General features: G+C 34.1%; 1 protein-coding gene across 1 annotated transcript; it reads right to left on the bottom strand.

The window, feature by feature from the left end:
- Positions 1 to 1,440: 1,440 nt before the first annotated feature.
- LOC115874100 (slowpoke-binding protein-like) lies at positions 1,441 to 14,968 on the bottom strand (the record flags this gene model as incomplete). Its single annotated transcript, XM_030889163.1, has 3 exons — positions 14,604 to 14,968; positions 3,055 to 3,240; positions 1,441 to 1,560 (listed from the first exon to the last, which is right to left on the bottom strand). Coding segments are annotated over exons 1-3 (605 nt in total), but the record flags the coding sequence as incomplete, so codon positions are not given.
- Positions 14,969 to 15,373: the final 405 nt, after the last annotated feature.

Genomic DNA, 15,373 nt, shown 5'->3' with positions numbered 1-15,373 from the left:
GGTTATCAAGTTCTTTCCGTATATTCTATATTTTTACTAGGCATATATCATAGGATTTAACAACTTATTGCCCTGCAGAGGTTATATATTTGTAAGCACCGGTGAAACCTACTATAATATTATAAAATCCTTAAATTAAGAAATTAACGCCTATCAAGTTATTCCCCTGGACCTTTCACTTATACATGTGAGATTTAGCCCTTTATAATTTAGGGAATGACTCTAGATATCATGTAACGGGAGATTGATAGGTTCAGAGAAATACTACGCTCGGTATAGTTAGTTGGTACGCAAATCTAGAACAGGCAATTGAGAATGTCGGGTCGCCTCTTAACAATCTTGAGTTCTACAAGGGTATAAAGGAGTTATTATTATAAAGAAAGAGATTTCATTATTACTAAAGAGACCTAATTTATAAATCCACAAGAAGAAAAAAGACTCAAAGTCTCGGTCTCATCATTAATTGAATTGTTTCGAACAATTGAATGTTGAAACCGAGACTATGAGTCTTTTTTCTTCTCTTGGAGGAAGTACTAAATCAAATTTTGTAAACTCCCCAATTTAGTCGATAACTGGTCCCATTTAAAAATTCATTTACTGAGATAAAATATTGAATAATCAATTTTTTTATAGAGAGACATATAAAGCCATTAAATTACAAGCCATAGAATGTTCTTTACGCGTCATTGAAGTAAAAATTGAAGGCCGTGACACACGAGCTCGCGAGAGGAAAAGTGGTAACGCTCTAGGAGTATTGTAACTCGGGCCCTATGTGAGCTAAAGGGCAGAAACTCGGAATGTAGGCATCTTCTCATGATATTTTTGACGATATTTCGTGCACTACGAAACCTCATCATCAATGAGTCAAATCAAAAAATCGTCCAATTTAAATGAAATTTGGTACGTCTATAGATTGGACCAAAGTCAACTTGACCGTGTACGACACGTGCCACTGTGACAGTTACTTTTGACGTAAGAAACGTCAAAAGTTGATCGTCGTCCGATCGCGACCAAATTTGGTGAATAGGCTATGTGAGCGACGGTGAACACGATCCCACCCTGCAAAGTTGGATATGACGCGACGTTTCGTTTACATTTTCATCAGGATGGGACTAAGGATTTGATATTGAAGAAAAATGTGGGTCGATTTTGGCATAATTGGGGACGGGCTACAGGATCACGCACTCGACGATTCGAACCGATGCGCGATGCCTCTAAATGGACGAAATCATCAGGTTTTTTCTTAATTATGGGTTGATGCCGAGTTTGGTTCCAAACTCGGCACGTGGATAGAGGTACCCGAATGGTAGACGGACAGACAGACAGACGAATGTATGAAGTTTCACTTCAAATATGCGCACGAAGTGCACACACATTTTTTTTAAATTATTATTGTTTTATTTTTATGAGAAGTGGCAGCTTTTATTAAGTGTTAGGTACCTAAAAAGTTCTAGGAAAACTTCTCTAATTTGCGGAGATGGAATAATTGGACAGGTGGACGGCAATGGTAACAACGTAAGCAGTCTTTCAGCGCCAATGTTCAAATCGTGGACGGTAAACCTGAAAATGAAAATTAATTTAATGTTATATTCCGTGCTGCACTATGGTTTCTAGAAGCTAATATTTTGGCCAAAATACATATTTTAGACTCACTGTATATGGACTTTTTTTGTAAGTGGAATGCAAGCAGATATACAAATGAAGAAGACCACAAGCACATATTTTTGTTTAGTTTTCATTTTTATTCCTTATCAGCATTTATATTCAGACGTTCTAGTGAAGTATTTGTGCCTATTCAGTTGTTTATTTTCGGAAGAGTTTTGGTGAATATTAAGTAATATATTTCAGTGGGATATAAAAACGGATCACTGTTATTTTTACACTTTATGTACACAACAATTGCACATAAGAATCAGCGTCTATTATTTTTTAATTAATTAAAAATAATGAGTTTAAGACAGAACATAAACAAAAAGTTAAAAGTTTAGTTTGACTTATAAAAAATTCTCCATGTTTCTCCATGCTAGATGTTATTGTAAAATTTGAAACAATCCTTTCTGAACATATCAAAGAAAAAATTGGCTGCTACTAGCTGCAACTTTTTTTTAAAAGATTTTTTTTTCTGCTATGTTGTCGATTGAAAAAAATAGATCTTTTGGAAAAATGGCTACAAGCGGCCGATAAAGTTGAGAAAAACGGGTATGTTTTAAATTTTGTAAGACAGAAATTTCAGATTAATTGACAAGAATTATCAGGCACAATGGAAAAAAAGATAAATCGCCTTTGTATAAACTTTGAAAGAAGATGGCAGGCGGCTTCGCGGCTTAAAATTTTTTTTTAAAACAAAATGAAGACTGGTTAAAGGAGGATTTTATCCTTGAGTTAAATGAACCCCTTCCATCCACATCATCTGCCGGCCGCCCACGATTACCTTTTTCAGAGCAATCTTCCATAACCCAGAGAAGAACGACCTCAAAAGTTTCCGAGGAACATAAGCAGGATGGGGCTTTACTAGTGCATGCTGCAAAATACTTTACTTCTTGTGCAGGCTGCTTTGTAAATTTAGTTATCCTGCCGATGTACTTAACCTAATTCGTGTACCTGACCTTATCGAAAAGAAGTTAAATGAAGAACATTTTGAAGTGAATCATGGAAAAGAAGAGGAATACGAGGAGGAAGAGCAAGGAGAAGAAGAAATGCAAAAAGAAGAAGAGCAAGAAGATATTTCTAAAGAAGATTGTTTTTTGGACAGCAGTAATTCGATTGATCAACTTTCTTTTTTGGAACTAGATACAGAAGATGCTTCATAGATAAAAGTTAATCACACGTTGAATGAGAAAAATAATAATTAAAAATAACTTCATTTTATTAGCCTTTTATTATTTTATGAAAAACACAAATTTACAGTCAATATTTTCTATTAAATGTAAGTTGTTTAATTTTGGCCAAAAAGTAGCTTCTATAAACCATAGTGTGCTGCAGCGCTGTAAGTAGTTTCTTTTGAATTTTTGTTTTTAAAACTGAGAAAGAAGCTATCGATTAAAGTCAGCTTACCAGTTTTTCTCAGCTCTATGACCAATTTCGCCCAGTTGAGCTCTGAGTTCGTATCGTTCGCTATCCTCCAGGTTTCTTTTGACAGCAACAAAAACGCCATTTCGTATGGTCGATTCAGGCCTGTATTTGTCATTGCCGGCGTCGGTTTTTACGGCACTGTACTCGAATTTTGGTTGGGTTGATTGTCTGAAACATAAAAATTACTCTTTTAAATACGCCTATTGGAACAGATATATCTAGTTAAAAATATTTTAACGAATTAAAAGCATTGATATTAATGAATCTAAGGTTGAATATTATATTGATTCAGAGATTGGGAATACCAAAATGTATGACCTGCAGTACAGTAAAACTGCAGTAAGCACAGGCCGAGGTACAGACATAGAAAGGTCCTCATCCAAAGACCTAATTCTAAAACCACAAAGGAACTGCTAATGCTCAGAAGGAATAAAATAAGGATTACAACAGTTCTCTTGACAGGATATATGGCTGTCAAGTGCTACCTGAGCAAGCTCAACCTATATCTAGGAAGTATTTTCTGTAAACTCTGCGATAAAGATCCTGAAACAGCACAGCACATAATTCGTCACTGCGAGGCTCTAGATCGTAAGCGACATTTTTTATTTGGAAAAACAATGCTAGAACCGGAGGAACTATGCTCCCATCTTATCAAAAGGACCTGTATAAGCAAGTGTGAGGTACTAGTATAGGAGACTGGCTGCAAATATAGAAAGGAAACAATAAAAAGGTTATTGATGAAGATTGGTTTCTCTTCAAGCACATATGCGATCATTTGTGTCAACAAAGCTCTATTTCAATCTAAACACAGTAATCTACTTAGAGATATTTAGAAGTTAAATAAATTTTAGCGATTCTTAAATTTAAACCAGCTAAAATGTTCAAAAATGCTGGGAAAAGAAACACGTACACTTAACATATTTCGGTAATCTAATAATACTTTATCTCTATCCGTTGTTATAACACCCCAGAGCCTAGTTGGAGCAATATAGTTGCAATAAAACGTAAAGATTCGAAAAGTTCACGTACGTACATAGACCTCCCACGGGTTAAAGCAAACGTATTTTGGATATAAAATTGTGAAATAAATTATAGAGTTAATGTAATAACATCTGTAGCGCTTGTTAAAGATTGTCCTTTTTCTAAATATCTTAAAAAAGAACCTGTAAGTTCCTTTAAAGACAATCCTTGGTTTTGTTATGCAGGGTCGTCCGAACTGTATTCCAGAAACTTCGACAGCATATTCTGCAGATAAACATAAGTAAAAAGTTCGTATAAATGTATGTCCTAAAATGCTTAGTTCCGAAGATACAAAGTATAGAAGTTTCATTTTTATTTCGATTTTTTCAAAATAATTTCTGAAGTAACGTCAGTATTTGGATGAAAATTGGTGTCTGGGAGTTTTTTACCAAGAGACATTTTTTACGTAGAAAATAACGGAAATGCATATTTTTTCACTCAGTAGTTTTATACAGGTACGGACGAAAACTTATTACTCTTTAAAACAGTTAAAACACATGTAGGTGACGCTCCCTACAAATAGGAGTCATATTGACATCCAAATCAAATTGTTCATGCCAAAAAAATCCCAGACACCAATTTTCATCCAAATATTGAGGTTATTTCAGAAATTATTTGGAAAAATTACATCCTGTATCTCCGAAACAAAGCATTTTAGGACATACATTTATACAAACTTTTTTAATTATTTTTATCTGCAGAATATGCTGCCGAAGTTTCCGGAATACAGTCCGGACAACACTGTATATTCGTTAAGAACTAAATAAGGAATTATAGATTTGCACGAATATCAGCGTTATTTATACACTTAAAATTAATTAGAAAAGTAAGCAAATTATTGTAATCCAAGAAAAATTGAATTAAAAATAATAATAAATAAATAAACAAAACAAATTAAAAATAGTAATAATAATTATTAAATAAGTCCTGGGGGAATATGTGTGTGCGAGGGGATAACACTTAGTCAATCGATGGGCAACTCAGTTAGTTTTTAGTTGGTGTTGGTACTAGGTCCTGCCTACTGCCAAAAATTTTACAAGCATAAAGCAAGTCATTTTAAAGCCAGTATCGTTGGGTATCTCTTAACGTTCGGATATATTTTCAGTTCCCGGTTGATTTTCTTAACGTTTAAACATATCGGATCTAATTTGAACTGCAAAAAATTACATAAAAAAGCGATATTTAATCTTTTCCTGGCGGTGATTGATATGAATATATGTATATGATGTATACGAACGAAAAGGTTAAGAACTTAAGAGAATGTTCGTTTATATTATATATGTACGTTCGACTTCATATGGCGTGGCGGGATAAGAAATATTTTAATAAAACATTTATAATACAAAAAGAAACTTCAAAATTTTTATATTTTTGGAATAAAAAAAATCAAGGAATTACTTTAATATTTTTTTGGTAATGTATTTAAAATATACTATTGCCTAAAATATATTTATTCATATTAATTTTATGTTCTTATGTTACCAAATATTTAAACCAAAATGTAAGGAAACTTCTTAATTGTATTCGAAGGGTCCAGGGGAAAACATGATAAGCGCCATTTCACTAATTTTATAGGAGAGCATACGGCTGGTGGTTATCAAGTTCTTTCCGTGTATTCTATATTTTTACTAGGCATATATCATAGGATTTAACAGCTTCTTGCCCTGCAGAGGTTATATATTTCTAGGAACTAGTGAAACCTACTATAATATTGTATAATCCTAAAATTAAGAAAGTAATGCTTATCAAGTTATTCCCCTGGACCCTTCACTTTATACATATATGTGAGATTTAGCCCTTTATAATTTAGGGAATGACTCTAGATAGTATGTAACGAGAAGTTGGAACGTTGGAACGTAAACCTAGAACGGGCGATTGAGAAGGGGTCGCTCTTAAGTAATTTTGAGTTCTAGGACGGAATAAAGGAGTTATTATAAATGGGGGAGCGACAATTTTAACGAATTTTCTTAATAAAATGACCAATAAATTTTCGTAATTTTTTTTCTCCACCTTTCAAATTTTTCAACAACAACTATCCATAATCCTTACCTAACAATACTTCCTTTAAAAAAATCACTAGAGTTGCCAACCTAGTTTTGGGCGCGAGATTTAGTTAATTCAAGTTATTCTTACATTATAAAGAAAATCCAGTGTTTTATTTGAAAAATACGTACTACATTCTGACATCAGAAGTGGGATCGACCTACTAACAAACTACCACAAAGTACCAAAAATCTTTTGCATAATATCACATTAAGAAAGCATACGATTTTATGAAAATTATTAAATGTTTTATTTTACTTATTAACAAGTTTCTTTAATTCTAATATTTTAATTATGTTCAATATATTTTTTTTAGTTTTTATGTCAACAATATAAAGTTACTTTATAAAATTAAAGAATGTTTTATGGCCTTTATCTAAAAACTAATTTGTAGTTTGCATGAAGCTGATTACAAGCAAAAATGTATTAATGTTATAACTTATACCAGATAGTCACGGATCAAATAGCTGACTCATGTCTAAAAGAAATAAAGAAATAGTTAATAAATGCATGTTATCCAATAATCAAACGTGTGATATTTATTTTTTAAAAAATTGATAGGTCTAAAATAAGGTTAAATATATTCTGTAAAATAAATTCTATTTATAATGTCACTAAGTTCATTGTTTTCTGTTTTCTCTGATTCTCTTTTATTGAATACGCTTTGGAGTAACATACTCTGAAAGAAAACACGCGAAATACTCATTAGATGTTCTTTTATTTAATTTTAAATTATTTGCTTTTACTAGTTCAATCGTTATGAATGAAAAACTACAGTGTATTAAATTTCTGGATGTATCACACATGCGGTAATTCTCGATTAGTATGCATTAGAAAAAAAACTAGAATAACTATGTTGAAAATTTTATGCACATCATTGTGTTATGTTTATGTACATCACTGTCGTAGATTACGAGTACAATATCTGGCTTAAAAATATTATCGAGAAAAATATTATCTAAACTATAAAAAAGTTGTTTTTTTTTGTTAAATACGGTTCTCAAGAAATAGACCTGCTAAAGAGGTATAGATATTATAAAAAAATTTTTATTTTAAATACATTCCTTAATTTTCGCAGATTTAGGTTCCCTGAATAATTGACAATTTTTTTATCAATCATTATCACTGTTTTGAAAATAAAAATTGGGGGAAAAATGTGTTTGCCAAAAAAAAGTAATCAACGATATACACGGTTGTCTGAACTGTACTCTGAAGCAGAATTCAGATTATAAAAACAAGTAAAAAAAGTTCGTCTAAATGTCGTAAAAAAAGTTCGTATAAAGTATGTCCTAAAAGTGCGTTCACACCGGCTCGGCTGCGCCGCTCCGCGCCGCGCAAATCATTTTTTTAACATATACTTTTGTGCGCGCTAAAAAAATACACTTCAAAAGTACATGTTAAAAAAATGTTTCGCGCGGTGGGGCGCAGAGCAGCGCAGCGGGTGTGAACGCACCTTAACATGCTGCGTGTCGAAGATACAGGGTGTAAAAGTTTCATTTTTATTTCGATTTTCTCCAAATAATTTCTGAAGTAACGTCAATATTTGGATAAAAATTGGTGTCTGGGAGTTTTTTGATACGAAAAATTTGAATGAACTTTTCGTCCGTACCTCTATAAAACTACTGACTAAAAAATATTATACATTTACGACGTTTTCTACGTAAAAGGGTGTTTTCCAACATGTTTATTTTTAATGTTTAATGTTTATTTTTTGTCAATAATGACGAGTATTGACTATTTCCATTCCAAATATCTTGAGAAAAGTTGCTCGTAGCGATTTTTATCAAGAGACATTTTTTACGTAAAATATCATGGAAATGTATATTTTTTCACTCAGTAGTTTTATACGGGTACGGACAAAAAAGTATTACTCTTCAGAACAATTAAACACATGCAGGTAGCGCCCCCTACAAAAAAGAGTCATATTGACATAAAAATCAAATTTCTTATGCCACAAAACTCGCAGACACCAATTTTCATCCAAATATATCGCCGTTACTTCAGAAGTTATTTGGAAAAAATCGAAATAAAAATGATATTTCTACACCCTGTAGAATGAAAAAATCATTTTAGGACATACATTTATATGAACTTTTTTGCTTATAAAAATTACTTTGTAATTATATCTACAGAATATGTTGCCGAAGTTTCCGGAATACAGTTCGGACCACCCTGTACATTTTACCATTTCAACTGAATAAAATAGACCAAATAATACAGAATATTATTGCACTGGTATTTACTTAAGGATTTAATCAAGTAAATGGATTCTCGGTATCTCCATTCCCAACACCTAACCGGAAATAAAAACTCTCTCTCTCCCTCTAAATTGTTTTAGTTTTTTTTCTACTTTAATTTTACAATAAATTTAGGCCTTTGAACTTTTTTCTGAATGAACACTTTAATTGCTAAAAAGAATACAACAGCTGATGAATTAGTGTCATTATCAGTGAGAACTCAAACACCGAGGAGATTATATTGTTACGTTTTTCGTCGGTTCCGTGTGCATAGAAAGTCTAATTTATTTAAACATAATTTATTTTACACTAAGTAACAAAACAATAACGATAAAACTACTTAAATAACTATTTAACACTTATTTACTATTTATCTAAAAGGAATTTATTTTGAATTTAGCGCCGTAAAACTGTACGCGTCGACCGGTTATTTCCGTCCTCCTCTGCACAGACCTCGGGTTATATACCCACAGCTAAACAGTTCTCGAATAGTCCATTAGATTATTAGGTGCATAGAGAAGGTTTAGAATGTTCTCGTATGTACGACTCTATTCCAGTGGAACTCGATTTTTCTCGAACGTTCTATGAATCATTACGGAGTCTATTCTTTAATGCGATATTAAGGTCATATGGGGGCGGGACATATTAGTCAGGTTAGGCTGAGTCCATACGGCTCCGCAACAATATGGAGATCATTATATGTTAACATGGGAGCAAAATCTCGAAAGGTTTGTTAGAGAGGATATACCTCGAGATATTAAAGACAATTGTCATAAAAGTCACCACAGAAGTTTTTAAATCTATTTTAGATTGCTCACTCATGTCACACTATACACACACTGCTCCTTCATGGTTGTAGGTTGTAGGTTGGATGATACGATGAGGATATCTCGTGAGTAAGAGTCGATTTAGATACTCGTTAATAAGTTTGGTCATAGTTCTAGCAAAAAAGAGATTTTTATTCTAAATTCTTTATATTTTTAATTATACTTGGCTATAGTTAGAATCCTTACAGCTTAAAGTTACAACCAAAAACATCTAAATAAATTAATAATTTACCAATGTTCTGTCTCCCCTTTATTTAGATATCTTTCATTCAGTTGAAACTTTAATATAAAAGGTATAAATAAAGTAATATTCATAAATAGAGAAGAATTTTAACAAAAAGATAATCTAGAAATGCACGCCAAACATGCATGTATTTTATACTAAGCGTGTACAGTTTTTTAATTTATAACATGTTAATGTGTATTCAAAAATAGAATGATCTATATATATATCTAATGGCCGGAGGTTATTCCCTTTATATATTATCTAGCGTACTAAATATTTCATTAATGCTATTTATAGACTAAACTGTAGAGCCACTAGCATATATGGGTTAAGAACATATATCAATTCAAAAATTTACTTCCTTTATTGAAATAACAAGAAAAGTTTTCACGTAATAAATCAATTTTTTGATATGTTGAAATAATTGAAAATTATTAAAAGTTTTTAGGGTTCCGTATCTGAAAGACAAAAAAAGGAAACACTTATAAGATAACTTTATTGTCCGTCAGTCTGTCTGTCAAGACCCTTTATCTTGGAAATGCGTGGAGCTATCGAATTGAAATTAAAGCCATACCGTGCTGGCAACTCTTACTTTTGGGTTGGTATTTACATGTGTGGGAAGTAAATAACATAGGAATCTTATTAACACGGAGTGAGAGAAATGCAACGGTGTGCTGTTGCGGCGTTGCCACATTTCTCTGGTACGCCTTTCCCTATCAAGTAAAGTAAAATCACTATGGTAAACCGATTATTTTTAACAGATTTTTTTTTCAAACAGATAACTAGATAAAATTAGATATGCTTCTGAGCATCTGAAATGGAATTATAAGGATATCGTTAAGGTGTCTATTTTTTTATAACGAGAAAACATCAGTAATCGCGATAATTTAAAAACTCAACTTTTTAACACATAACACGCGATAACTCAAGAACCACTTTGGATATTGAAACTATTTTTTATTTTGAAGTTCAGGATCTTTTACAAGATGTTTAAATAAGAAGAATTGGATAGGCTTGTTTTTTTTTCAAAAACCCATCCATTTACTTTTAGTGCATAGCAATTTTCAGCAATCGTGTAACTTTGTTATTTATAAAGATTTTCACATACTGCCTTGGAAGAAAATATAGCAGAAATATTAAGAAAGTTTTTGAAAAAACTATACTCAATTATTTCTAATGGATTTCGAGATATCGATTTTTGACTGTCAAACACCAACTCATTTCCACTTATTTTTACCAAACGTACAAGTGTTTCTAATCTGCACTTAAAAATTTACAAGCTATAGGGAAAATTACAATGACTCGTTAACAAATTAAGTACCACAAGACGTAATTAAATCGGGAAGCTGAACGTATGATATACACCCACCTTTACCTAGAATTTTAAGTACTGATTGGGTCGACCGGTCGACCGCGACGAATCTGCTATATCCCCTTCCATGTCTCTTAGCAATCTTCACAGTTTCTCGATTTATTTCATACGTTTGGCAACGTTATTACTGTTCTCTCTTTGTTCAGTACATTATAAACGCATTGTACTTTTCTTACATACGGAAATCTCAACCCAAAACTAACCTTTACCAGCCCTTAGTATACTGAAGTCTACAGTCCTTTGAAGCTGTGAAAAAATAAAACTTCTAAGTTAACGTAAAAAAAGATACAGTGGTTTATGCCGTAAAAAACGTATATTTCGACGCTCTCAAGGGAATCAAAATTTATAGGGTATTTTCCGTTGACCTCGAACTATGAAATATGGCAAGTAATACCTTCTTATACTACCAAGTATAGGAAAAAATCTAAAAACTATACATTTGTACTTAAATCAAAAAATTTAGTCTTTTTTAAAGTACGTAATCAATGATCGAGGTTAACCAACGGTATGAGGGGTGAATTTAGATTTTTTTATCAATCTCGTCATAGGGATGACTGATTGACCAGATAATCTGGAATGATTGAGACCAATCGATTTGACAGTTGCAGTCATTTGTTCTTTACATTTTTGTTTACATTTTGATTCAAGCATTTTCTATACAGGGTTGTTCACCACATACGACACGGAGTATTGTAGCTAAACGATTAGATTTTTACAAATTGTAAGTTTTGGGTTCGTTGAAGGACTATTAGAGCTACAATTTAAAAATATTTTTACAAGATTTGTGGTCGCACGCGAAACAGTGAAGTCGAGACCGGAGTGCCCCGCCAAGTGACCAGCTGCCAGCCGCCGATCGTCGCCGTACTGTACAAGGTAAGCACCCACCGCCGAAGTGATCGAGGGTAGGTCGTATTATTTTTGTTGTTATTAGCGTTTACTCTACCTACTACCTGGGCGCGTTATAGGGATAAGGGAGTTAGTCGCCGGGATTGTTAGGATATTAAAAGCGCGGGAGAGCAACAATTGCCGACCAGGCGAAAGAGGGAATACCCAGTGCTAGAGCAGGTCGCCAGGAATCGTGGCTCTTCGGAGTTCTGTCTGACATCTGCTCAAGTACGACGTATCCTTCGGTTGCGGAGACGAGAGTCCTTAGTTACTTTATTGACATTAAAAGCGCGGGAGAACAACCATTGCCGACCAGGCGAAAGAGGGAATACTCAGTGCTACGGCAGGTCGCCAGGAATCGTGGCTCTTCGGACTTCTGTCTGACATCTGCTCAAGTACGACGTATTCTTCGGTTACGGAGACGAGAGTCCTTAGTTTCCTTTATTGACATTAAAATCACCTGGGTTGCCGACCAGGCAAAAGAGGGACTACGTGGTGCTAGGGCAGGTCGCCAGGAATCGTGGCTCTTCGGAGTTCTGTCTGACATCTCCTCCGGTAAAACGTACCTCTCGGGAAAAACTAATTAAGGGTTAATGATTAATTGTTTTCTTAAGGGACAGCCAGGGTAGTTCAGTAAACGCACGGGTCGCGAATATTTATGGGGCTAGAATAGAATATCGCCCAAATCCCGAGGCTGGTTTTGTCGCTCCCGTATTTCTCTAGGTGTGCCGTCCGGACGGCATCCTGCAACAGTGACGCTGGACGGGATCTCGCCGAAATCCCGAGGCTGTCCTGACCGGGCGGTGTGTGTACGGGCTGCGCTTATCCGAACGGCGTACAACTCGCCGAGACGCCGCTAACGTCAACGTCACTCCGGGACTCGCGTCTGTATCCAACGGGACGCTGTTAACTTCGCGATCGATCCAGGACTCGCGTTTGTGTATCCCACGGGACGCTGTTAACTTCGCGATCGATCCAGGACTCGCGTTTGTGTATCCCACGGGACGCTGTTAACTCCGCGATCAATCCAGGACTCGCGTTTGTGTATCCCACGGGACGCTGTCAACTTCGCGATCGATCCAGGACACGCGTTTGTGCATCCAACGGGACGCCGTTAACTTCGCGATCGATCCAGAACTCGGGTGTGTGTCACGGGACGCTTTTAACTCCGACACCGATCCGGGGTCCATATTTCGCTGTCAAAAAGGACACCGCTCCGATAAATACGTTGCTGTGACCATCGGGACGCCTGTAACGACGTCGCCGCCGTTTAGAGAGTCGCGTCGTGGTAGAGTGTTTTGCTCCGGTACCTACGTGTCTATGTCCAATGGGACACCGCTAAATCCGACGCCGATCTGGAACTTGCGTCGTCGTGTCTAATAGAACGTCACTTCGGGAACGTGTCTTGAGTTCGCGTGATAGAATCAGTCAGAGAGTTACGTATTGGGGAATAATCGATCAGAACTCTAGAGGTACACGGTTGTTATTGTAAATTTTGCTTTACGAGGTTCTAAACATTTATTTTATTTTATTATTGTTGCAATTCGAGAGCGTAAACTTTCTTTGATTGTTTTTTGTACATGATTAATTTGTTAAATAAAGACCTAGTGTTGCGTTATAGTTAATTGTGTGTTTTATTTTCTTTTCATCTCATCACTCCCTGGTATCTCCACTGTATAAAAGCTACCCGTACTGGCACTAGTAGTCTCTCAAACACTTTAAACTTTGGGGGTGGCGCCCGAGGTACCGAACCAAGGCAACTCGGCGTCCGTGAGCGTTCTCAAAAACGGAGAGACCCTCACAAATTACATTAATTGACTGTTTGCGTTTATTAATAATAATTGCTCCAAATACTAAAAAACTTAATTTTTTATATGTTTTAGACAGTTTTAGGTGGTAAAAAGTAACACCTCAAAAATGATATTTCATTTTTTAACAAATGCTTATTTATAACAACAGAGACATTCATTTTTATAACTTATTATTATATTGATTTTTGATTCAAATCCACATTTATTTAGAATAATTTATTAACGAGCATAATTAAGTATCTAATTAATTAGTATTTGGGCGGAAATAATGAAGATTTAAATAGTTTTCTTTTTGCATACAAATGGGCTAGTAATATTATCATTTTGTTAAAAACGATAATATTACTAGTCTGTACATTTTGTACATTTGTTGCTTTAAAAACAATCTAAAATGTCAATATTCCATAGGTATATATGAGGTCTAAATTATAAGAAAATGCATTTTCTACGAAAACTTGAAGGGATAGGTAAAAAGTGATATAATACAATTTGATAGACAATTAAATTATGCATGTGATTCTCCTAAAATGTACAGGGCGTTCCATTTAAATTAAACAAGTTAGTGCCGTTTATACCTAGTAATTATTTAAAATAAAATTTTAGACACTCTGTATGAGGTAGTATTATTTTTATTATTGCAACACAATAACTGATTAATAAATAAACTTCAGTAAATATTTAGTATTTAAAACTTTGATATCCTTGGAGAAATGAAGCCTTAAAACTTTTACTGCAATTTCACAAAATTGAAAATATTTCAAAAAACGGTAAGGTTTAAGTGTAATAAACCTTAATCAAATTTGCCTTTATTTTAATCGTAGAAACTAAAAATGTAATAATATACAGGGTGTTCCATTTAAAAAAATACAACTTTGATATTTTTTATTTATTTGGGAGTCTGCAGTCTGTATCTTGTAAAAATATTTTTAAATTGTAGCTCCAATAATCCTTCAACGAACCCAAAACTTATAATTTGTAAAAATCTGATCATGTAGCTACAATACTTCGTGTCGTATGTGGTGAATAACCCTGTATATTGCAATATCTTTCTATATTTGAATATGCTTTTTCAAATTAAGTTTCAAATCAGTATTTTATAACAATCATTACCTCCGAAAACTAAAAAGTACTTTCGATATAGAATCAGCTCTCTGCGAAGTACCCTTGCTTTCATCCCCATCACTTTTCTTCTCAGTACTGTGACTGCGATTCTTGAAAGCAGCCCTTTTGGCAGCTGCGGTCAGTACTGTGTCCGAAAATTCTGCAGCGCTATGTGCTCTTCTACGAATCTTTTTGCGTTTGTTGCTCGATCTTGAAGTACGCTCTTGGTACCATCGTTCGTGACCAATCACTGGAGATTCTTTTTCGTCCTGTTCTTTCTTGTTTATCGATTGGTACAAGTTAAACATGGTGTATTTCCGGAATGGAGATTTTATGAGGAAGTTGGTAATTATTGACTCAAAGTTAAATGTTTTTTTAAGCATAAATTTACACTGAAAGTACCACTCGCTTAAAAACCTTATAGGTATAAAATTAATTTTATATTTTTTGTGTTGATCTATACAGGGTGCTACAAATTCGAGGTACGAGCATTGGTAACTCGGCAACCGTAATAGATACGAACATGGTTAAATTGGGGCAAAGTTGCGCTTTGGGATGTTCACTAAAATGCCATCAAAAAAGTTTTAAAAATATCAAGGATTGCCGAGTTTTTGGAAAAAAAACGGATATTTTTGAAAATCAATTTTATTTTTTCCTGTCGTTACTATTTAGAAAATCAAAAAACTAATTACACATTCTCATAGCCACTTTATTAGGGCTCTCTGATAGTATTTTTAAATTTTCAAATCAGCTGATAATTTGTGAGATACAAAGGCCAA

This window comes from Sitophilus oryzae, unplaced genomic scaffold, assembly GCF_002938485.1.
Source record: "Sitophilus oryzae breed Bouriz unplaced genomic scaffold, Soryzae_2.0 scaffold_1226_pilon_pilon, whole genome shotgun sequence".
Lineage (NCBI taxonomy): Eukaryota > Metazoa > Arthropoda > Insecta > Coleoptera > Curculionidae > Sitophilus > Sitophilus oryzae.
The sequence above is the reverse complement of the archived record's forward strand: the minus strand, read 5'-3'. Positions and strand labels throughout refer to the sequence as shown.